General features: G+C 46.4%; 1 protein-coding gene across 4 annotated transcripts in view; it reads left to right on the plus strand.

Moving 5' to 3' along the window:
* The window catches only part of TNNT2 (troponin T2, cardiac type), a 283358-nt gene that overhangs the window by 136804 nt on the left and 121048 nt on the right, over nt 1-25506 (plus strand). For all 4 annotated transcript variants that reach the window (XM_083173182.1, XM_083173185.1, XM_083173181.1 and 1 more), the window contains one exon: nt 4413-4463. In XM_083173182.1, the coding sequence (XP_083029308.1) occupies nt 4413-4463 (51 nt within the window). The remainder of the gene's footprint in view (nt 1-4412; nt 4464-25506) is intronic.

Consider the following 25506-nt stretch of genomic DNA (forward strand, 5'->3'; position numbering starts at 1 on the left):
AGAAAACGATGTCAGCAATCCTGAATCCACATCGGCAAGGTATTGACGTACCAATGCGTAAAACTGGTACCGGTCTCCATCAAAATAAACGGATGGTTGACCATCCTCTAAACTTCTAGGCAGAGAATCAGATGAGGAGTCCACAACTACTGGAATATTATTCATTTCAGAAAACTTTAATTCTTTTTCAGAACCCAGTATTGGAAGGTTTCCACTTGACTGTATAGACAGAACTGAACTAGGACTGGAGGCAATAGAGTCCCCTCCTGGGGCTGAGGCACAAGAGTCTCCTCCTGGAACTGGCAACTCAGACATTTCCCCTGGCATTGGAAGATCAGCTGCCCATCCTGGAGAAAAAAAATCATACACCCCTCCTGGAGTTACAAATTCAGATGCCTTTCCTAGGTCTACAAGACCAGATACCCCTACTGGGACTGGAGACCTCTCCTGGGGCATGGCACACTGTGACCCCTCCTGGGGCATGGCACACTGTGACCCCTCCTGGGGCATGGCACACTGTGATCCATCTTGGAGCATGCCACACAGTGATCCATCTTGGGGCCCGCCACACAGTGATCCTTCTTGGGACATGCCGCACCGTGATCCTTCTTGGGACACAGCACACTGTGATGCTTCTTGGGACACGCCACACAGTGATCCATCTTGGGGCATGCCACACAGTGATCCATCTTGGGGCATGCCACACAGTGATCCATCTTGGGGCATGCCACACAGTGATCCATCTTGGGGCATGCCACACAGTGATCCATCTTGGGGCATGCCACACAGTGATCCATCTTGGGGCATGCCACACAGTGATCCATCTTGGGTAATGCCACACAGTGATCCATCTTGGGTAATGCCACACAGTGATCCATCTTGGGTAATGCCACACAGTGATCCATCTTGGGGCATGCCACACAGTGATCCATCTTGGGGCATGCCACACAGTGATCCATCTTGGGGCATGCCACACAGTGATCCATCTTGGGGCATGCCACACAGTGATCCATCTTGGGGCATGCCACACAGTGATCCATCTTGGAGCATGCCACACAGTGATCCATCTTGGAGCATGCCACACAGTGATCCATCTTGGGGTATGATGCTCTGAGGCCCCTCCTCGGGCTGGATGGCCAGAATCCCCTCTTGGGGCATGATTGACAGAAAACCCCCCCCTGGGGCTGGATTGACAGAACCCCCTCCTGGGGCTGGATTGACAGAACCCCCTCCTGGGGCTGGATTGACAGAACCCCCTCCTGGGGCTGGATTGACAGAACCCCCTCCTGGGGCTGGATTGACAGAACCCCCTCCTGGGGCTGGATTGACAGAACCCCCTCCTGGGGCTGGATTGACAGAACCCCCTCCTGGGGCTGGATTGACAGCACTCCCTCCTGGGGCTGGATTGACAGCACTCCCTCCTGGGGCTGGATTGACAGCACTCCCTCCTGGGGCTGGATTGACAGCACTCCCTCCTGGGGCTGGATTGACAGCACTCCCTCCTGGGGCTGGATTGACAGCACTCCCTCCTGGGGCTGGATTGACCTAACACCCTTTTCAGGGTTTTGAGAATCGGATTTTTGGCCTTGGAACCAATCATCGATAGAAACATCGGTCATTCCTCCTGACGTTGCAGGAACAGATTTCCCACTGACTTTAAGAGATTTGAAAACTCTCTTTTTTGAAGTCCAAACCTGTAATTGGGTGCTTTTGTCACAGGATCCCTATCTTGAACTTGAATTCCTCTTTGGACACTCTCCTCAGCACCCATACTCTGAATGGCGCAAACTGGAACAGATGAGGATCCTCGAGATGTTTTATCACTGATGCCATTTCTCTGAGACTTATCCCTATTCCTGGATTTGCGCAGGGAGTAGTTCTCTATGAAATGATCAGGACAAAGTTGCAATTCCTTGCGCCGTTGGCGTTCAGCTTCAGACAACTTGGGCCTTGGAAAGCTCTGATGTCTCTCTCTTTTCTGTCCCGAGAACGAGATCTCAGTTTTTAGGGCTCCTGAATCAACAGACTCCTTAAATTCAGTGCATTGTGCTGGGGTTTTAATGGAATCAGGCATTTTTTCAAAAAGTTCTGGTAGAAACTGAATAATCCTGATTAATAGCTTTTGCAGCTGCTCTAACATCTGCCAAAAAACTCTCAGTCTCACAGAAGTCTGGATACCTGGTGACTGGAAGGTCTGTGAATAATTGTGAGTGGTCCCTTTAACTGAGTCATCTGTTTTCAGATTACCAGCAAATTCTTTGGAAAAGAATGGAGGAATGCAGGGGTTAACCGAGTCAGAAAAAAGTCTTTGGGACTGAGAAGCCATGATAAAACAATCAGCTTAATAATGCACATGAATGCTTGCGACCTCTCACATATCTTTATTAATTACATATTAAGGTCTGTCACCTGGGTCTGACCAGCAGTGTCCATTTTAATTAGGCCAGAAGCAATCTGTCACGGATCTCAGAGGAGGACACTACCTGTGTGAGAATTTGACTGTACCTGAGCAGAGGAGCGGAGTCTAACCGTGCCAGGGGTTTTCTGCCAGTGACCCCTCCAAGCGGGATTTGGGCTTTTGCGGCACCTGGCATGTCGGTCGCGGCCCTCTGCCCAGGCTTCTCGTACAGGTGCTGGTTACACTGGAAGGAGCAGTAGTCAGACAAGGGTTTAGCAGGTGCAGGTCACAAGTATAGCCGGGTTGGTAGCAAATAACAGATGGCTGGAGGTACACAAGGATTGAGCAGGTTCTTTGTCACAGGAATAACCAGGTCAGTACCAGGTATCAGGGAGCGTAGTGCAGATAAGGATTTAGCAGTTGCAGGTCACAGGTAGGGTGGCCAATCCCGGGATCGGGATCGGCGGGATCCCGGGATTTGGCCCCCAAAACGCCGGGATTTCAATCCCGGGATTGGAGTTTCCAATCCCGGGATTTCGGGATTAGACTGCGCATGCGCGCAGTCTAATGCCGGGCAGCGTCTGAGCATCGCTCAGACGCTGCCCAACTTCTCCCGGCAGCACTGTGTGCAGCGTGACCTCTCAGCGTGAGATCAGGGGTCACGCTGCGCAGGCAGAAGACGCGCCCGGCATTGTAATGCCGTGCCGGACAGCGCGCCCACCCGCCCAGCCCAAGCACCTGACCGCCCAGCCCAAGCACCCACCCAGCCAGCCAGCGTGCCCACTCGCCCAGCCCAAGCGCCCACAGCCAGCGCAAAGCCAGCACGCCAGCGGCATGGACGACCCGTCCCCCCACCCAGCAACCATCAAATGTAAGTTTGTGGGGCAGTCTTTTAATTAGGAAAGCCAATCCCGGGATCCCGGGATTGAGCATTTTTCAATCCCGGGATTGAAAAAATGCCCCGGGATTGGCTTCCCTAGTCACAGGGATAGCCAGGTCAGTACCAGATGTCAGGGAGCATAGTGCAGACAAGGATTTAGCAGTTGCAGGTCACAGGGATAGCTCGTTCTGTAACAGTAAATGAGAAGGCTGTATACACACAGGAATAATACTGAAATGGTTTGAGTACCTGAGACACTGGACACTGATTATACTGTGCAGCACTGGAAGACTTCAGGTATGAGCTTGGAACCAACAAGCAGTGAACAGTGACTGAATCAGCAAACTGAGAGTGGATCTCCCCAGGTACTGTGCAGATGGTGATTGCAGTCAGCTGTATAAGCAGATAACACTGGAGTTTGCAGGATGAACTTGGTAAGCTAGTATTTGCGGGATAGATTACTTGCAGATAAGTACTTAGCTGGAGTGCAGGGAATTACAGCAACTGCAATTCTGGGACAGATAACAGAATCTTTAACTTGCACATGAGAGACAAGGAACAGCATGTAGCTCAGGGGATATGATAGGTAACTGGCACTAAATATGTGCAAGGAAATTATTACTTGGAATTCAAATTCAGTGCTTGATATAGTACACAAAATTATTTCATGTTTTAAAACCGTGTTTCATGCACAAATAAAATATATTTGTGTGTGTTTGATGTGTTTGTACAACATACATGTAAGATACCTCAAAATACCTAATTGAAATGTAAAAATATTCAGAAATATGCAAGAATCCGTTATCCAAAATGCTTCTGGTCCCAAGCAGTTTAGATAAGGAATACTCAACCTGAACTAACAAATGTAGCCACGCTCCTCCTTGCCACACTAATCACCACTTGTGACTCCTGTGGCCTTTGCCACAATTCTGTTGCCATGCACATGCACCTACAGTAATTCACTATTTAGCCTCATAGAAACTAATTGAGCAGCAATATTACAGCATGGCAATTCCATGCTGCGGGTGCGAATATGGCACAACAAATGGCCAAGAGCTGTGGCAGTTCAGCAGCAAAAGCACGGCTACATCTGTACTTACAGTATCTAATGTCTGTCTGGTTTAATATTTGCAGTGACACCAGTAAGAGAAGATGAGGCAGAAGAAGAGGACATTACAGAAAAAGGTTGGTTTGGGACAAAATTTGTCAAAACTACGGTGTAAAATTACTTAGATGGGAGTTTTTTTGAAGATTCTGTGGACAATTTACTAAACTTGGCGATTACAGGCAAGCCACTGTACGAATGGGTATAACCAGGATTGGCTGTAATCCTGGTTATACCCAGGACTGGAGAATATGGCGAATTTACTAAACTGCCGTATTCTCTGGATTTGTAGTTTCTGATGGCGATATGAATCATATTTGGCTTACCATATTTACCTGCAGCCAAATATGTACGATGTGGCAGCATCGCACGGATCAGTCAGATCAGTAAGGGCATTGCTGCCCTGTGTAAGAAATAGAAAAAATAAATAAATAAAAAAAATCGGCGTGCGGTCCCCCACCCAGAAATTAAAAGCCCCAGGCTCATTGAGCTGAACCTGATTTCAGAAATACAGGGGAGAAAAGGATGGGGTACCCCTGTATTTCTAGAACCAGCACCAGTCTTTTTTCCCCGTTCTGGTTCCCAAAAATACAAGGGACAAAACAAGTAGGGTTGCCCTGTATTTTGGCAACCAGTACAGGTCTCAAACAGCCAGTGGTGTCATGCTATAGCCTGGGGTCACATATTATATAAGGTCCCATGGCCATAACATGGCTGTCCCCGGTGCTTGAGGGTGGTGAGCACAGGGCTGATGGCAGTAACTGTGTAAAATATAGAATAAACTATTGAATTATGTTGTGGAACTACAAGTCCCAGCAAGCCTGCCCTACATGCATTTCTGGACCAAAATGGTATGTGATCGAAGTTAGAGGAAATGGTGCGTTATGGCCGCAAGACCTTATATAATAAGTGTCCCCTGGCTGTGGCATGACACCAATGGCCCCGGTGCTGGTTGCCAAATGACAGGAGACCCTTACTCGTTTTTGTCCCCTAATTTTTGGAAACAGGACTGGTCCAAGAGCCTGGTGCTGGTTTAGAAATACAGGGTGACCTCAGCTTTTTCCCCTCCGTATTATTTCAATCAGGACCAATTCAATGAGCCTGGGGCTGATTATTGCTGGGTGGGGGGACCGCACGCCATTTTTTTTTTACAGATGGAGCCACTGTCATTTACTGTAGCTTGCCTATGGAGTTTTCCCGCTAACTGGTCACAGTGCGCTTAGTCGCAGGGCAGCACAATTATTTGCACATATATGGACAAAGAGGAGGAGAAAGGGTTGTGTATTTGGACGCACACCTTATTGTATAGGAGAAATGTCTTTTTGATTTTAGAATATTTTTTATGTTAAAATTTGTCCATCTAGTTTTTCTTTTATTGTGCGAAACTAGAGGACATAGGGACTCTTAGACAATGTGAAATAAAGAAGTTAAAAATGACATACAGTTTACAACATGAATGACCATTTAGTGAGACAAAGAAATTGGGTAGTGAAAGAAAAATAGGATTTAAAAAATGGGTACAGAGCTGGGGCTGTTTGTGCAGTCTTTGTAGTTTTATCCGTATAGGATAAATGCTGGTGTACTTATTCTTTATTTTTGGCTATATTGCCTTTATTGAATATTACTGCTCTGTTTTTGGCAAAGAGCCCAGCTTTTTATCTCTTCTCGGATGGCTATAGATATTGCAGCAATATTTAATACAACATTGTTTCACTTTTTATTGTATCCGCTTAGATTCACAGTAGCTTCATAACAAATGAGTTTCGGATGATCACTGTAAATTCCCTGTGTGAAGTCTCTGCCTGGACCGGCAGTAGAGGTGTTACATGTAGAATATAAATGCTGGTATATTTTTTTATTATTATTTGTGGCTTATATTGCCTTCTGTGAGTTCCTGCTCTGTTTTGGCACAGAGCCCAGCTTTCTATCTTATCAGATGGTTATAAGAATTTTGCAACAGTGTTCAACATGACATTGTTTCACTTTCTAACTATAGCAGGGTTGCCGACTTGCATAAGAAGCTTTCATGACGAGTTTGGGGGAGGGGCTTAACTGTGACGTCATTAAGCCCCACCCCCATTGCGGCAAATGGCCAAAAAAACTGATCTCCATGGAGGGGGCGGGCCTAAAATGACACGATTGTGCCATTTTAGCTCCGCCCCCTCCTCTGAGACCCGCGGATTGCGGCATTTAAATGCCGCGATCGGGGGGCCGGGAGGGGGACCCGATTTTCGGGAGACTCCCGCAAATTCCGGGAGGGTCGGCAACCCTGAACTATAGTTACTTGCTGCTCCCTTTTGTGTGGGAGATAACAGTTTTTTCTCTGTTTTAATTTAATTTCACAGTTGGTTCATGCAAGTAACTTTCCGGTTTTTTTTCTGTGACCTTTGTAATTATATATTACATTCCCCGTGTGAAGTCTCTGTCTGGACTGACAGTAAACCAGTGTTGGGTTATTGATTTCTTATGGGATATATATATTTTAAGCGGTTTCTGCCTGGGCTGGCAGTAACATATTATATCACTGAAATCAATCTAATGTTTTTATATGTTATCAGCTGGAGGTGACTGTCTGGTGCTGTATTTCTATTTAGCCTTTGGTGGAGAGCTACTGGCTTATTGCGCCCAATCTCTCTCTCTCTTTTCTACAATTGCTGCATATTTATAACATGACTCAATTAATTTACAATCAAACTTATTCCCCAGCTCTGCCCCTCCCTACACGTGTTTCAACTGTCTAAGTCTTTTTCAAGGGTAACATCGGCAGCCCCGCTGATGCCTTATTTTTTTTTTTTAAACAACTTTTTATTGTTTTTTCAAATAAAGTATAGCAACATGTAGCACCACATTCAGGTATCTTATAAGTCTGTAACAGTCAGATCTATTGGACATAAATACAGAGAATACAATCATAGAATTATGTCTAAATATACACATTTCACTGGATATGTTCAGACGCTCAAAAGAGTGAAGCAATGACATTGAATCACACCTAAAGGGTGTTATTGATCTCCAAAGAAATACCTTAAAGGAGCTATATGTTATAAAGCCCAACATGGCCTATCTTGAATGGTCTGGCAGGTCGCGAGCTCGGGTATCATTCCATATGGGGAGGTCAAGCTTTGCCTCCTGTCTGGTGTACTTATAACCTATGTCCAGTTATAACAACATGTAATGCAACAATAGCCAGTACATATATAAGAAACTTATAAAGAACATATAAAGAACGTAGGGAAGAGGGGGGGTGGAAAGCAGAGACGGGGAGGGTGAGGGGGGGGGGGGAGGGAGAGGACCAGTAGAGTCCTAGCATAGTTTGTCAAACATCATATTTTCTACGAGTAGTAGTCAATCTTGCAGTACATAACGCTATTAGGGAAAGATTATTTCTGAGGTTGATTCAGGGAGTACCAATGGGTCTGCTCAAAGATTTTTTGGATTCGGGTTTGAACATCAGGGTCAAGACTATTCATATAAATTCCCCATTTTTTGTGAAAACGCACAGCGCCTTCTTCGATGCGGATAGTTGCGGTTTTTCGGTCAAAGTATAGAAGCTGTAACATTTTAGTCTGAACCTCTTCCACAGTGGGGGAGGATTTTGTTAGCCAGTGTGTGAGGATGACCTTTTTCGCAACTGTCACAATCGTTGTTAACACTGGGGTGAGTAGTGACGTTCTTCGGTTTAGATCCCAAACAGTGAAATTGGCAAACAAACATGCAACTGGGTGAAGAGTCACATTTAACTGGAGTGTGCGGTTAATGTAATATACCAGTTTGTGCCAAAAAATTTTGACTAATACCACATTCCCACATACAGTGTAGAATGGAGGCTGAAGCCATCTTACATTTGGGGCAATGACCTTCATTCCCCTCAGCAAAGTGAGCGCATCTGGCTGGGGAGATGTATGCCATGTGTATAGAGAAATAATGGGTTTCTTGCAGATAAGCGGATCCTAGGATTTTCATTGTCAGTTCATATCTCTCACTAATAGAGTGGGAGGACGGGATGTTTGGCAGTATTTGAGCCCATCTATTGTGGAGCTTGTCCCATCTCTTAGATGTGTCTAAATCAGTTAGAATAGAGTAAAGTGAGTTTGTTCTATATTTTTGGGTTTCGAGTGAGGATAAAAGGATTTGTAGTCAGTCAGGCCCCGAGGATAGTTGAGGGTTATGTGGTGTGGGTGAGAGAGAGCAAAGGTAGTGGTGTAGTTGTAGATACATGAAGAATTGCCCTCGAGGCAAGTTGTATTTGGATTGTAGATCTGCAAAAGAGAGTATAGTGCCCCCCGGATCAAACACCTTGGAAGAAGCTGTTATTCCTAAATCATGCCATCGACAGAAAAAATCAAATGGATAGGGATGGTGGGAAAGCTGGGTTGCCCCACAGTGGTATGTGCTTAGATAAATGTGGGTTCCTATGTAGGGATTTGTTGACCGCTATCCACGAGTGGTAGATATCTCTGAATAGTGGGTTGTTAAGCACTGTTGGTGGTATGTCTGACTTCTTAGAGTGTAAGAGCGCGCTTGGTGAGAAAGGGTAAAGCATAGCTTCATCTAATTTAATGTCCGAAAAGGAACTAGTTCCAAGCAGCCAGTCAGCAACACAACGGAATAGGACTGATTTGTTATACAGCATAAAATCAGGTAGGCCCACTCCCCCTGCTCTCCTTGGAGCTGTTAATTTAGTGAGTGCAATCCTGGGTTTTTTGCCCCGCCATAAAAAGCATGGAATTATTTTATTAAGTTTCTTCAAGTCTGATTTGGATATGTGTAAGGGAATCTTCTGCATCAGATAAAAAAGTTTGGGGAAAATTATGCTTTGTATGACCGCCACTCTACCTAATAGAGATATTGGGAGCATCTTCCAGCTGTCTAGTGATGTAGAAATTTTAGCAATAACAGGTGCATAGTTTTTAGCATATAAGTCATTCAGATTAGCTGTGATTCTGATGCCCAAGTATTTAATGTCAGAGGAAGTGGTGTTAAAAGGTAAAGAGGTCAGGTATTCTCTGGTTCTCCTATCTGTATTGGGGAAAAGCAGGATTTCTTTTTTTTTTTTTTACAAATAATTTTTATTGAGTCAGTACAGCATCAAACAGAACGTATCTCATTTAAGGCAACATTAGGTAATCATATAATAGCAAGAAGGCATTTGCAGATACAATTCAAGTAATACTGGTGTAATAGGCAAGGTACTGGCAATTATGGCAAGTGAGGAGGATTATGATATGGCCAGCCAGAGAGGCCTACCAAATAACCCACATACATAAGAAAGGAAAAGTAAAGGGGGGAGACAAGAAAATAACATAACAGTACACGCAGGACAGACACAAAGAGGAACGGACAAGGGATCAGGATATGGTGGGTGTGGGGGAAGGGCTGCGGCTTTATTTCAATAGCTAACTTGTTGTGTTAGGCGGATAACAGCTGAGCAGGGTCATCCTGAAATGAGACGCCGAGCGAGAGGTTGTTCTTCTCCCTGTAGATGCACCACTTGAACCACTTAAGGTGAATCGAGTTGGCTGATGGGGAGTATTTGCAGTCAATGGTTTCAAATAGATAGTGTTTGTGGATCTTGCCTAGAATGTGTTGTATGTCGGGGATAACTGGGGACTTCCAGTGTTGGCCTATGGCGGCCTTAGTAGCTATAAGTACCTGACCTATCAAATAGTTGTCATGTTTTGGGATGGATGGGGAGAAATGGAACAAGGCCACTAGTGGGTCTCTGGGGAGGTGTATACCGACAATTTCTCTCAATAGAACAAATATTTCCTCCCACAGTGGTCTTAGTTTTGGGCAATCCCAGAAGACATGTAGAATAGAGCCGACACATCCACAGCCCCTCCAGCAGAGATTGGAGGCCGAAGGCTGGATTATTTGTAAACGTTGTGGTGTGAGGTAGGCCGTATTGCATAGTTTGTAGAACATTTCCGCATGGCTAAGGCACTTAGAGACCTTGAAACAGGATTTAATAATATCTTCCCAGTTCTCTCTTGTAAGGGTTCTACCCAAGTCCTTCTCCCATCTAATTTGGGATGCAAGTTTATCTGGTCGTAATGTGTAGGTTAGTTCGGTGTACCATCTGGTGATGCCCCCTCGGTGGTTAGGCGAGGTCAAGGTTCCTATCAGTCTTTTCGGGAATGATAGGGAGATTTTAGCCCCCCCCCCCCCCACATGAGGATAGCCAATGTCTTATCTGCAGGTATTTGTAGAAGTCCTGGCGCGGTACGCCGAACTTCTCCTCAATCTCAGTGAAGGACAAGAGAATCCCAGATGGGCAAATATCCCTTAGCGTAGACAAGCCGTTGGCTACCCAATTATCTAGTTTCAGGTTAGGGATAAGAGATCCTATGGTTGAAATAGTAAGATTTGGGCTGGGTAGGGAGGCTTCCCCCTTGCTAGCTATTGATTCATGCCAGATTGACAAGGTGTCTCTAATAGCGGCACCAGGCCCCAACCACGGCGGGGTCTTCCCCTTAGGTAGCCAGAATAGGTCTGACAGAAGAATTCCGGACAAGAAGGACTGCTCTATGGCCACCCAAGGCTTCACCTGTCCCGTTGCGAACCAGTCTCTTGCTTGGTTTAGCAAACATGCGGAGAAGTAGTGCCTAAGCTCTGGGAGGGCCACCCCACCAAGGTGTTTGGGAAGGATAAGAACTTGCTTCGCTATACGGGGTCTGGAACCCTTCCAGATATACCGGGCAAATAACTTGTTGAATTCCAGAAATATTGACTTAGGGGGGGGCTCTGGGTATGGCCCTAAATAAATACAGTATCTTCGGCAACAGCACCATCTTGGAGGCTGCGATGCGACCTAGCCATGAGACTTCATGAAGGGCCCAGTCCCCTATCAATTTCTCAAACGCCCTCAGCAAGGGCTTGTATTTACATAAAAAAATGTCAGGTGTTCTAGCTATTTGGACTCCCAGATATTTAATTGAGGTTGGTTGCCAGGCATAGCGGTACTGGTCTTTTAACCGTCTAGCCCTCTCAAGGGGAATGTTAATAGGGAAAGCTTCCGTTTTAGTGGTGTTCAGCTTGTAGTATGAAACACTAGAGTATGAGGACAGGACTTTGTGCAATTTGGGCAGTGAGATTTCTGGATTAAACAGGCACAATAAAACATCATCTGCAAATAGGCTTATTTTATGATTTATCCCCCCCAAGGCTAAGCCCTGAATTTGGGAGGAACTTCTAATTTTCTCTGCCAGAGGCTCCATAGCTAGGGCGAAGATAATTGGGGATAGAGGACACCCTTGTCTGGTGCCATTTGTTATATTGAACAGATTGGATAGGCAACCATTAGCAAATACTCTAGCGGAGGGAGAAGAGTAGAGTGCGAATATCGAATCCAGAAATCTGCCACAGAGTCCAAATTTGATCAATACGGATCTAAGATATCCCCAGTGCAATCTGTCGAACGCTTTTTCGGCGTCGAGAGACAAGATCAGCAAAGGGGATTTTTTGAACTCACAGGACTCCACTATATTGAATACCCTGCGGGTATTGTCTGGAGCCTGTCTACCAGGTACAAAGCCTACCTGGTCTATGGCTATAAGCGATGGTAAGAGGGGGCCTAGTCTATTAGTTATCATTTTGGCATATAATTTAAGATCTGTATTTAAGAGGGCTATTGGTCTAAAGTTTTGCGTTGCTGTAGGAGGTTTGCCGGGTTTGGGGATGGTGACAATCCGCGCTTCCATCATTTCTGTAGGGAATTTACCCGTTTCCGACGCGTTATTAAACACATTAAGGAGGATGGGTGCTATGATTGATTTAAAGTGTTTATAAATGTTAGATGGGTAACCGTCCGGGCCCGGAGCTTTATCACTTGGCAGAGAGTCAATGGCCGCCTCTACCTCTGCTAAGCTCCAAGGAGAACACAGGGCTTCCGCCACTTCGGGCTCCAAGCACGGGAGGGAAATGTCTGCTAAAAACCCATCAATCCCAGAAGCGGTGGGCTGGGGGGTTTCAGTGTCCAATTTCAGATTATAAAGCTCCGAATAGTAATCTGCAAATGTGTTGGCTATCTCAAAGGGGTCGGAAATTTTTAGGCCTGACTTATTGTATACATTATGTATCCTAGCTTTGGCCTGCCGACCTCTGAGTTTCCTAGCCAGGAGACGGCCTGCCTTATTACCTAAGACATAGAATCTCTGGTTTAGCTTGAATAAGTTTCTGGATATTGACCTAAGGGAAAGTGCATTCAGTTTATCCCTAGCTTTAAGAAGGGAATTTAGGGTCGTTGTGTCTTTCGGGTTTGACTTATGTTCAGCTTCTAATTTAGTCACCTCCTCTACAAAGTGTCTAGCCTCTGCAGTTTGGGCACGTTTGAGCTTGGAAGCAATTTGGATAGCTGACCCCCTAATTACCGCCTTTAGCGTGCACCAGTGGTTAAAGATATTGGTCTCTTCCGGGGTGTTAGTTGCAATATAAGTTAGTAGGGAATTCTTAATAGCGTTGCAGGCTTCTTGGTTAGATAAGGTGTGTGTGCCTAGTCGCCAAGGGCTTGGGGGAGTTTTATGGGAGCTTGTGTCATATTTGATTAGTAGAGGGGAGTGGTCGGACCATGTCATTGGCAGGATGCGTGCTTTAGTGATAGACCTCAGGGTCCACTTATCTACTAGGGCTAAGTCTATCCTAGAGTAGGAGTGGTGGGGGTTAGAGTAAAAAGTAAAGTCTCTCACTGAAGAGTTCCTAGCTCTCCAGGCATCAAACAGACCATATTCACCCAGCAGTTGACGGAACCCTGAAGATTGGGAAGAGTGTGGGCAAGACCGGGCCAGATACCCCGTAGGCTTTGATCTATCAATTGTGTCATCAAGCACCATATTGAAATCCCCCAAGATGATGACTGCTCCCTTGGCATGTTGGTTGATTACAGCACACAGTTTCCTACAAAACTTAAGTTGTCCCGTGTTGGGGGCGTAACAAGACACTAGCGTCACCTCAATGTCTTCCAGCTTACCAATCAACACCAAATATCTACCCTCCGGGTCTACAACCTGGGACTCGACAGTAAGGGAACTCGTGGAGGAGACCAGAATAGCCACCCCTGCTTTCTTTGAAGGACCATTCGCCATGTAACATTGGGGAAATCTATTGTCGAAGAACTTGGGTGGAGCTGATTTAATAAAATGGGTTTCCTGCAGAGCGACAATATCAGCTTTCATCTTAAAAAAGGATGATAAGGCCAACCTCCGTTTCTGAGGGGAATTCAGCCCCTTAGCATTTAGGGATATAAGGTTCACCATGTCGCAGCCCGGAGGGTAGATAGTGGTTCAACACACAGCCTTGGACCTAGGGTAACGGCGAGGGGGAGGGGAGGGAGGAGAAAACATGAGGCAGACGAACGGGGAACACATAGACAAAACTTAACGGCTCTATGAAGAGTCGGCGTGAGACGCCAGAAACAAGGCGCCCCACCAGACATATCTACAGGGGGGGGGGTGGTGGTGGTGGTGGCAACTCACCCCACGGTGTCAACGCAAGAGTATTAGGCTTTAAACAACTGTATCAAGAAGAGTACATATTTGAGCAGGTACAGTCCCCGTTTCCAAGGAAAGGAGGACATATAAAGACAGATATACGTATTATAAAGTTGTTCACTAAAAAGAGAAAAAAAAACATTAAACTTTAAGGATTCTTGGAGAACATAACTCGAATTGAGCATACTACAGTTATGAGAATAAGTAATAATAAGGAACAACAATAGTCCTGAGAATAAGGCCCGTGCATGGGGAACGGGCACAAGTTATAGGACCAGACAAACCTCAAACAAAGAGCCTCAGTTCCCTCACCTCTCAACTACCGACCAGTCCTGCTGAAGTCGGCTTCCAGAGGGGGGGGGGGGTGAGGAGGGGGCTTCCAAGTTCCACTTGCGAAGTAGCTTCAACCCCGCTTCAGCCTCAGATAGGACAACTGTAGAGCCATCCCTGGAAACGATCAGTTTGGTAGGTAATCCCCATCTATACTGAATGTTGGCCTTCCTGAGGACGCTTGTTACTGGGTGAAAGGACCGTCTCTTGGTTAGGGTGGCTCTTGAGAGGTCCCCGAACAGTTGTAAAGATCCTAACGCCCCAGCTGTGTCAGATGACGGTCTGGCAGCCTTCAGCAGGGCCTCTTTAATATGATAATAGTGGACCCGCATCAGGACGTCCCTGGGGGCCTCTTCCGGAGCGCCCCAAGGTTTAGGCACTCTGTGGATTCGATCTAGGACAAGGTCTGAACTGGTCGCCGAGGGGAGAAGTTTCTTGAAGACGTCCAAGGCGAAGTCATGGAGGCTGCTGTTGGAGACGTTCTCGGGGACCCCCCTCAGTTTCAGGTTATTCCTCCGAGATCTGTCCTCCAGGTCGTAGGACCGCCACCTCTGTCTCCAATGCCGCGTGGGAGTCGATTAGCGTGTTATGCGACCCCACTACCTCCCCCATTTTGGTCTCCAGGGAGGCCGTGCGGTCGCCCAGGTCGTCTATTGACTGCTGACACGCCTGGAATGAGGTGCGGAATTCAGCCGTCATGTCGTCCTTAAACTGCTGGAGCAATTGTTTCAAGGTCCCAACAGTGAGGGCAGCATTGTCCTCCATCCCGGGGGGTGCCAGGGGGCCCGGCAGGGAGGCACGGGTAGGCTCACCCGCACTGACGGATGGAGGGCGATCTGGGGTTGTGTCAACCGAGGAGAGTCCGTGGGCCTCAACTCGTCGCGGTGACGGCTTGAAGAAGGGGACTTGTGTGACAGATTTTGGGCCTTTGTTCTTTTTGGACGGCATATTTGAGCAAGTGTGGCGCTCAGAGCGAGTGTGTAGCTGACGGCCAGTAGGAGTGCACTTACATGCGCAGGGGGGGGTCTTTATCTGAAAGAGTCCTCCAGGAAGGGGCAAGTTTTAGATGTTAGGTACTCATCTCGCTTAGGCGGACACCGTGGAGTGCAGCATGTTAGAGGGTCATCTCCCCAGGTACCCTGGTGCAACCATGTCAAAAGTCAGAGCTTGTACTGAAATAAAGGGGTCCACCTCCAGCACAGGGATAGAGCAGCAGCAGTCTTTAAATATTATCTTTGCACAGTAGTTTATGGGTCTCACTGGAGCTTGTTTCAGGAGACCTAGGGGAAAGTAGCAAGCCTCCTGCCACATCCAATATGGCCGCCGCTACTCCCCAGGTTCTGTGGGCGCTGATAGTGGCCGGGACCCCTGAGCTGTGGCACAATATGGGGCTGGGGGGGACTCAGGGAGGTGGTTGGGGTGTGCTGGGGCCACCAGCACGACCCGTGGGCGGCCTGTGTGGGCGATCGCGGCAGCCGCGATTTCCAATATGTCCGCCGCCGTCAGGGGGAGTGAGGGCTAGCGGCTCCTACCTTCAGAGGAAGCCGGCGGCGGGTGTCAGGGTGCGTCTGGAGGCTCCGGGGGACCGCTCCGGAGCCCAGCGCTGTCTGGGCGGCTCCTCAGGGCCCCCTGACCGCGGTGGCTTGGGTCGGGTAGTCGGCGCTGGGGTGGATGCGGCAACCGAGGTCCCGGCTTCAGGAGGGGGACTAGGCCGCAATCCGCGGGGACCCGTAGGCGGGTCCCCCGACTCCGTTGCCATACCCCACTAGATGCCCCCGGTGCTAGGGGATGTCCACAGGCTGGTACTGGGTGGGGAGAGAGGTAGAGGCTGGGTTTGGAGCTTATTTTGAGCTCGTTCGCCAGAGCTCCCTATTTGTGCAGCCTTCCTCTCTCCCGGTCAGGCCACGCCCCGAAAAGCAGGATTTCTGACTTAGAAAGGTTTATGCGGTATCCGGCAACGGCTCCAAATGAAAAGATGAGACGTAGTATCTCGGGGATAGTGGAGGTAGGTTCAGAGATGAAGAGCAGCATGTCATCTGCAAACAATGACAGGCGTAGCTCGATGTTGCCGATCTTCATCTCTTTGTATAAATCAGAGGTTCTTATGGCGATGGCCAGAGGTTCTAGGGCTATGGCAAATAGGAGAGGGGATAGTTGGCACCCCTGACGGGTTCCTTTGTGGATAGTGAACGGGGTTGAGAGAAGGCCATTACTAGCAATTTGGGTGGTTGGAGAAGTATACAGACATCGTAGAATTGATATAAATCCAGCGGGAAGTCCAAATTTGGTTACGGTGTTAAAGAGATGGGGCCATTCGATAAGATCAAATGCCTTCTCAGCGTCCAATGATAAAATCAAATTGGACGCGGGAAGGGAGGATTTTGTTGTAGAGGAATAAACTGCCGTGAGAACTCTGCGGACATTAGTCTCAGAGTGTCTCCCTGCAATGAAGCCCGTCTGGTCCGGGTGTATAATGGAGGGAAGGATAGTTTTTAGTCTATCGGCCAGGATCTTTGTTAAGAGTTTATAGTCAAGGTTTAATAATGAGATAGGCCTATATGACCCAGGAAGGGAGGGATCCCTGCCTGGTTTTGGGAGTACTCTGAGGGTCGCCATGTTGAAATGCATAGGGGGGGTCGTGGCAGAAAGGATAGAGTTGAGAACAGTGACTAGGTTGGGGCCTATGTGCTGGAGAAGTATTTTGTAAAAGTCACCGCTGAGGCCATCAGGGCCGGGGGCTTTGTCGCTTTTCAAATGTTTAATTGCCTCAGTGACCTCGTCTAGTTGTATGGGAGCAGTCAGTTTCTGTGCATCCAGTTCGGTGATTTTTGGGCATATGAGGGTATCCCAGAAGTCATGAGGGAGATTAGGTAGTGGTGGAGAGGAAGATAACATAGGGGGGGGGGGGGGGCAGAATATAAAGAAGTGTAAAAGTCTCGTAGTACGTCAGCTATCTCTGAATTAGAGGAGGTAAGTGTACCATCTATTTTCTTTAAAGGATGAACCGTTGCCGGAGATCGGGTGCCTTGAAGTAAATTTGTCAAAAGTTTACCAGTCTTGTTACCAAATTTATGGTAACGGTAGTTTACAGAAAATAAATGTCTGTCGCCTAGGGTTTGAATGTAATGGTCAAAGTTTGTTTTTGCGAGTGTGTAGATGTGTTTATTACCAGGGGTGGGTGTTGATTTCTATTGCTGAAAGGCTGCGGTCAGTTCGGACTGTATTGTCATATATTTGGAGACATATTGGCGCTTCATGTCTGATACATAAGATATGATCGCGCCTCTCATCACCGCTTTAGAAGCCATCCAAAAGAGGGTAGGATCAGAAGACATATAGTCTGCGTTGTTTAATGTATAGTCTTTCCATGTTGACTCAATATGTTTTTGGAAATCTTTGTTTTTTGAGAGATAGGCTGGGAATTTCCACTGCCGTTTCTCAGGTGGTGTTAGGGGAGATTCTAGTGAAGTAATGACCAATGCATGGTCTGATAATACGATGGGAGCAATGTGAGAGGATGTAACCGTGGGGAAAATGGACTGCGATATCAGAATGTAGTCTATCCTAGACATAGCAGCATGGGCTGACGATAAGCAAGTAAATTCAGTGTCAATAGGGTTGAGGGCTCTCCAAACGTCAATCAGTTGGAGTTTGTTTGCGAATGTTGGTACACCTAGTTTTAGGAGGGTGGGGGCAGAGGGGTTAGGTTTTGATTTGTCCAGGGTCGGGGACGATATCAAATTAAAGTCCCCACCATCTATAAGGGAGTCTGATAATTTGGGGCTCAGCTTCGCTATGAGATGTTGCAAGAATTTTCTGGAGTATTTGTTTGGGGCATATATGTTACATAGTGTGAATGATCGGGAGCCGACCTTAAGTGTGAGAATTAAGTATCTGCCTCTCGGGTCTATAATCACATCTGAGACTTCATGTGTGATGTGTTTTTGTATCAGTATTACTACACCACGGGCCTTGGAGGTATAAGTGCTAGAACCAAGTACCTGCCATCCCAGTGTGTTTAGCTTCAGTACCTCAGCTGCCAGTAAATGTGTCTCTTGTAGCATGGCGATGTGAATGTCTTGTTTCTTCAAGTATGTTAGGATCTTTCGTCTCTTAATCGGGGAGTTGATGCCCCCGATGTTCCATGTGCCTACATTCAGGGAGGATGTAGCAGACATTTGAGTGTGGAGACATCTTGGACAACCTGGTCAACAAGGAAGTGAGAGAGAGGGTGGGGGGAGGAAAAGAGGGGGAGGGAAGCGACAAACAGGGTACATACATACTCAAATATATATAAAGCTATGCTATGAGTGAACAACATTTCTGCTAAATCACTAAATTGGGAGTTCCCTACAAAAATGTATAACGAGGTGAAATGGAGTTCTTGACTTCCGTGTGTAGCAGCAGCTAAATCAACAGTTCAACTTAATACAATTCCGGTAGCAGTAGTGGGAGGTAGGTGTACGGGGGAGTGGTGGAGAGAGAAGGGAGTCCACAAAACACCCAAACTGCAGTAAAACAGGGAGAGGGAGACCAAGTGGTCTTAGGAATATAGTTCGCCGCTATTATACGTGGAGAGTTATACAGTCATGCAGTATAAAATCATACGTGGGGCGGAGAAGACATCTAGCAGCTGTAACACGAACATGTTTTTTCCAAGTCAAACACTATCATTGCAGAGGACAGTCGGGGAGACTCGTGGTTGAGTGGAGCCTGCTGGATATCAACCAGGTGGGTTATGGAAAAGGTGGCAGATATATGTCCAGGGGGAAGAAACTCCAGGAGCGCAGTCCCATGGGTAGCAGTTATAATTATGTAGAGGTGACACTGGCGACTGGGTCACTTATATCTTCTGAGTGCTCTCGGGAAAGGCCACGCAGGTAAGCTTGGGCGTCATCCGGGGACATAAAGTCTTTGTGGGAGGTGCCGTCATAAATGCGTAGATGTGCTGGGTAAAGGAGGCCGAACTTGCGGCCCTCAGCTATCATTCGGGAGCAAATGGGCGAAAAAGCTTTACGGGCCCTGGTCAATTCCACAGAGTAATCCTGAAATAGAAATAATTTATGGCCCTCCCACATTAGGTCTTTGACCTTGCGTGAGGCCGACCAGAGAGCTTGTTTATGGAGAAAGTTGAGAGTCTTAAACAGAGTGACCCGAGGTCTGGGCCAACTAGTGGGGGAAGGGGTCGGGCCAACTCTATGCACCCTTTCAATCACCATGTCACTGCATTCCTGTGAGACCCCCAGCAGTGTGGGCAAGGTGTTTTTCACAAAAAATGCCAAGGCAGGACCTTTGAGGGACTCCGGCAAGCCCACTATACGGAGGTTACTCCTCCTAGACCTATTTTCCACATCGTCCAGCTTATTCCAGACTTGGTAATTCTCAGTGGTCAGGGATTTGACTGATTGCTTGAGCCCCTCTATATCGTGCGTTGCCGCACCTAAGACATTTTCGTTATGAGTAAATCTTTTGGTGAGAGTGCTCAGTTGCGCCGTTATGTCTGCTACCGCCTGTTTAAGTAGCGGGGTCATGGTTGACCTAATGGCGTCTACTATCTCGCCGTAAGTCACTGGGGAGTCCGGGGCTTTATATACCTGTGATCCGGCAGCATGGTCCCCCTCGACAGTGCTCTTCTTTAAATCCGGAGAGGAAGCGTCTCGGTCAGCGTCGGGCGCCATGTTGCCGGTGCTGCGTTTTTCTTGTCTGGCGACGGGAGTTCCCGAGGGAGCCGCCTGTGGCATGGAACGATCCATTCCTTTAGCTGTTGGCTGCGGTACGATATGGGTCTCTGTGGAGGCTAAATGTAGCCTTTAAAAGGTGGTTTGCAGCGGGCGGTTGCGGAGCTCCGGCGGCTGTGTCCTCACACCATGAGACCGGAGACTCACACCAAGTCCCACTGATGCCTTATTTATCGTATACTGGCTTCCAATCATTGAGCCTCTGGTGGTCACATGCGCCATTAGTGCCTATCATGGGCTTCTCCTGGCTTGTGTAGTTTCTAGTTGATTTCCGCCCTTAGTCTGGCGTATTTGTTTGCGTGTGCAGCGTCTGACATCAGACCGCACCACGTGGTTGCAGCTGTCCAATTGCCGCGAGTTTCTGCTGGGTCCCGGAAGTCTTGGTGTCCGGAACCTGCCCTGTACTCTGTATAGGGTATAAGTTACTGTATTTATTTTCTTTTTTAGACTGATATCTTATTGTACATGGATTTGTAATCTGGGTACTTTTTTATCGCTGTTTAATGTTTCATATCCTGGGTATAATCTTTTAGAGCTGGTATGAGAGGCATTATTTCGACTTTTAATTGTTTCATTATGCTTATTTCGGGATGCGTCCGAAATCTGTGTATTTTATAATTATTTCCTTCAATATCTATAGCCATCCGAGAAGAGATAAAAAGCTGGGCTCTTTGCCAAAAACAGAGCAGTAATATTCAATAAAGGCAATATAGCCAAAAATAAAGAATAAGTACACCAGCATTTATCCTATACGGATAAAACTACAAAGACTGCACAAACAGCCCCAGCTCTGTACCCATGTTTTAAATCCTATTTTTCTTTCACTACCCAATTTCTTTGTCTCACTAAATGGTCATTCATGTTGTAAACTGTATGTCATTTTTAACTTCTTTATTTCACATTGTCTAAGAGTCCCTATGTCCTCTAGTTTCGCACAATAAAAGAAAAACTAGATGGACAAATTTTAACATAAAAAATATTCTACAATAAAAAAGAAATTTCTCCTATACAATAAGGTGTGCGTCCAAATACACAACCCTTTCTCCTCCTCTTTGTCCATATAAGTTTAAATAGTTGTGAGGACAGCACCCGCACCAACCCAAAAACAAATTGGTGATACAGACCTACACTGACAGGTCAAAAATTTAAAGAGTGCAGACTTAAATCTCTCTTCGCCTTGGGCAATAATTTGCACAGCATGACATATGGCATATGGCAATTATGGATGAGTGCAATACCAGCGATCATTGACTAGATGTTGCTTTTTAAAATCACCACTGCACATGTGTCAGATGACCAATGCAATGATATAGCAAAAAATCTGCATAGAAGGGTCCATTAAAATGCACTAGCGCAAGAACTATTTTGTACAATACTGTATGTTAAACAGACATCATTCTTAGAAAATACTATTGTATAGACATGCATCTCAATATTATATTTATAATGGGCCACTGGGATAAGTGAGCAAGTATATAGTATGATTGAAGTACGTACTGTAGCAGGCCAGACTCAGGTTAACAAAATGGCTATCGGATTCAACCACAGCGTCATGGGAGCCCACATCTATGGAGCTAACCACCACATAGTTTACACTTGTATAAGGGCACTGCTGTACATGTGTCTTATTACGCTACACTGGTTAAACACAGAGTTGCGCTACAGTATGAATGACATATAGTACACGAAGGCCAGATTCCAAGTGGGTTTAAAAAAAATGGCTACTAGGTTTCAGCCAGGGCTTGATAGGAGCCCAAATCTATGGAAGCCAGCCTCAAGCACCAAGCGTTAACAAAATGGCTACCGAACGTAAACCATGGCTTCGTGGAAGCCCACATCTATGGAGCGAGTAATGGCATAGGTTTTACATGTCTAAGATGAAGGTGCGTCTCATTACGATTAAAACCAGGGAAATTAAGCTTTAAGCCCATTTTAATTTATTTATTTACTTTTTTTTTCAATTCGATCTTTATTTATACATTTTATCCTTATATTCAAAATAAAGTTTAAAATTTACCATGTATAGAGCAAGAGGATGACATAGTACATACAGTAAAAACACCTGTACGCAGACAGGCTTACGTTGCATACAGCTATGATCTCCAGACGATTTGTTTCCTATTAACCTTAATTTGTGGGTCAGTGTCCAAAACCCCTACGCTCCTCATATGAATCTATGGTGCATTTAGCTTGTGTTAAGTCCTTTATCTTGTGAGTTCTTACGTTATATATGTGTTCGTCTTATCTTGGATTGAATACGTGCTTAGCTTCCTAATTCCTTTAGTTTTGTAATCGTGCTATTATCTTATGTGAGTTACTAATTCCTTTAGTTTTGTAATCGTGCTATTATCTTATGTGAGTTACTACCAATGTTAGCGTTATAAAAAAGCGATGTAGTAAGTGGCTGAATGGCTGAGGGGCAGATTTATTAAGCTTGGAGAAGAGATAAACTGGAGATAAAGCGGAGAAAAGGTAAAAGGAGATAAAGCACCAGCCAATCAACTCCCAACTGTCTTTTTCAAACACAGCTGATTGGCTGGTGCTTTATCTCCTTTTACCTTTTCTCCGTTTTATCTCCAGTTCATCTCTTCTCCAAGCTTAATAATACCCCTTTTACACCGCCGAAAAATCCGGGTCAGCGGCGGGTCAGACCCGGATCTTCGGCGGTGTAAATCCCTAACGCCGTGTCCCTTTACACGGGACTTCTACCCAGGTCCTGACCTGGGTAGAACACGGCTAGGACCTGGGTAGAGGGCGGTGTAAATGGGAACGCCGGGTCGGATGACCCGGCTCCCATTTACATGAATGGGGAACGTCCAACCTGCAGACCGCAGCGTCCGCAGGTTGGACGGGTTGTCAGCCTGACAGTCACTGACAGCCGGCACTGCTGTCTGCTATACCCTGCAGACAGCAGCGGCGGCGGGGGAGGGAGGTGAACGGATGCCTGTGTGTGGCATCCATTCACCTCCTGTGCGACGGCGAGTGTGCACGGGGACTGGGGGCAGCCTAGCAGCTTACCTTAGTGCTGGGCTGCCCCCAGCAGCGTTCCGGTCCGGCGGCTGCACGCGGTGGTGATTGGCGCTTGGAGATGACATCGCGCTGTCATCTCCAAGCTCCGGGGGGGGCGGGCGCGGGTGCGGGTCGGGCTATCCGCCCGGTGTAAATGGCACTAAACGCCGGGTCGCACCCGGCTTGAACCTGGGTCTAAAAAAGCCGGGTGCGACCCGGCGTTTTGGTGTAAAAGGGGTATAAATCTGCCCCATAGTATCTAACGTACACGGTTATAAAGAAAAAAAAAAGAAAAGAAAACTATTAATTAACCTAATCTACATAACTGTTCCTCTATCATTCCTCCGCTAACCAATTTTATTCCCCTAAATTGTCTCTATACAAACGCTTGGGATTGGACACCGAACCACCGTCTCTTGTGTATCTGCAACACGTATTTATGTCACCTGCTCACTCTATTTATTGATAACCTACCCCCCCCAACCTACTCCCACCCCGCCCACCCCCCTCCCCTGGCGTTGGGATATCATTATGCTACTACAGGTTGAGTATCCCGTATTCGAATATCCGTTATCCGAATTATTCCGAAAACCATACATTTCAGAAAGTGAACAAAAAAAATGTTTTTTGCTAAAAACTTACTGGGGACATCTGTAACAGCGCTACTGAGGACATGGTATGTAACTGGCACTATATATGTGCAAGACAGTGATTGCTTGGCATTTAAATTCAGTGCCTGAGATTGTACACAAACTTTGTTTCATGTTTTGAAACCATGTTTTATGCACAAATAAAATATATTTGTGTTTATTTCATGTATTTGATGTATATGTACAACATAAATGCAAGATACCTCCAGATACATCATTGAAATATTAAAATATTCAGAAATTCGGAATAATCCGTTATCCAAAATTCTCCTGGTCCCGAGCATTTTGGATAAGGGATACTCAACCTGTACATGGTTCTTTAGACACGTTTTTGCTATTAGCTACCTTTCATCTCCCCTAGCTCCTTCCTGGACTTCTGTTCTACCTACACGTGTTCAATCTCCCTCCCTCCCAGCCTTACATTCGGGGGTTAGCCTCCTCATAAGAAGACCATCTATCCCAGATGTTAAGGTATTTCTGGACCGAACCCCTGACCTTGTGGACATATTTCTCGTGGTCCTTTGTTACATGAACCAATGCCAACCATGCTTCCAGGCTAGGGCTTTCTTTAGCCATCCACCTTCTTGCGATGCAAATCTTAGCCAGGGTACAGAGTTGTATCAATAGTAACTTATCAGCCCTACCCAGTGATAACTTCCCCATTATCGCCAAGATACACACTCGGGGGGTGCATATAGAGCTGGGGAACCCCACGACCGACAAAACTGCTAACACTTCCCTCCAAAATTCTGCCACCCTGGGGCACTCCCATATAAGATGCCAGAATGAACCCGTATTGGCCGAGCACTTTTGGCACTGGATACTGCTTACCCCCCTGAATTTATTCATTTGTTCTGGTGTTATATATACCCTATGGAATATGAACAGTTGGACTTGCTGGAATCTAACTTAATTTTTAGCTTTGCTAATATTTCCCATTGCCTCCTCCCACTCTTCCCTTTCTATTACCCCCAGATCCTTCTCCCACTCATCCCTCAATTGAGCCAAGTCCTCATCTTGCACTTGCAATAGGGCTTTATAGAAAAAGGAGACCCCAAGTCAATGGGGAGATCTTTTAACCAATTTTTTAGTGGGGGACTCCCTTATAACAGGGCCACCATTGCGGAACTGAGTTTCCAGAGCGTGTCTGACTTGCAGGTATCTGAAAAGCTAATTGTTTGGTAGAGCATATTCATTTTTCAGGGACTGGAAGGTTCTCAAGTTCTCCTCCACATATAGCTGACCTATGCACATTATCCCCTTTTGTGCCCATGTCTCACGTATCTGCAGGTCGCTCAGTTCCGCAAGGCAACCAGCCCCGTACAAGGGGGTTTCAGGGTCCAGCCCACTGCTACCCATTAACGTTTCCACTAATCTCCAGGACTTAATGACCTGCTTTACTAGCGGGGGCCATCTGTTTTTCATATTGCCAGATAGTAATAGTTGTAGAGGGGTGTGTCCTGGGGAAACACAACCCACCATTGCCTCAATCATTTCACTCTCATCTTAATATACGACATTTGCGACGAGAGGTAATATAACCTTAAATCTGGTAAAGCCAGGCCCCCATTTGCCCTTTTTCTGGAAAGAGTACTTTGTCTAAGCCTAACTCTCTTATTACACCATAGAATAGAGGTAATCAGGCCCTCAATCTTTTTACATATATGCCGCGGGAGATATAGGGGGGAATGCTGTAATATATACAGGATTTTAGGTTGGACAATCATTTTAACCAGATTGACTCTACCTGTCAGGGATAGTGGCAACCTGGCCCAGATTTTTATTTTAGTCTTAATATATTCCATTAGGGGATTTAGATTCAGGGGAATGAATTTAGATATATCCCTGGAAACCCATATTCCCAGGTACTTGAACTCGTCTGCCCACTGCAGTGGTGGGGCCGTGTCCAAG

Source organism: Crinia signifera, chromosome 2 (assembly GCF_055691185.1).
Source record: "Crinia signifera chromosome 2, ASM5569118v1, whole genome shotgun sequence".
Lineage (NCBI taxonomy): Eukaryota > Metazoa > Chordata > Amphibia > Anura > Myobatrachidae > Crinia > Crinia signifera.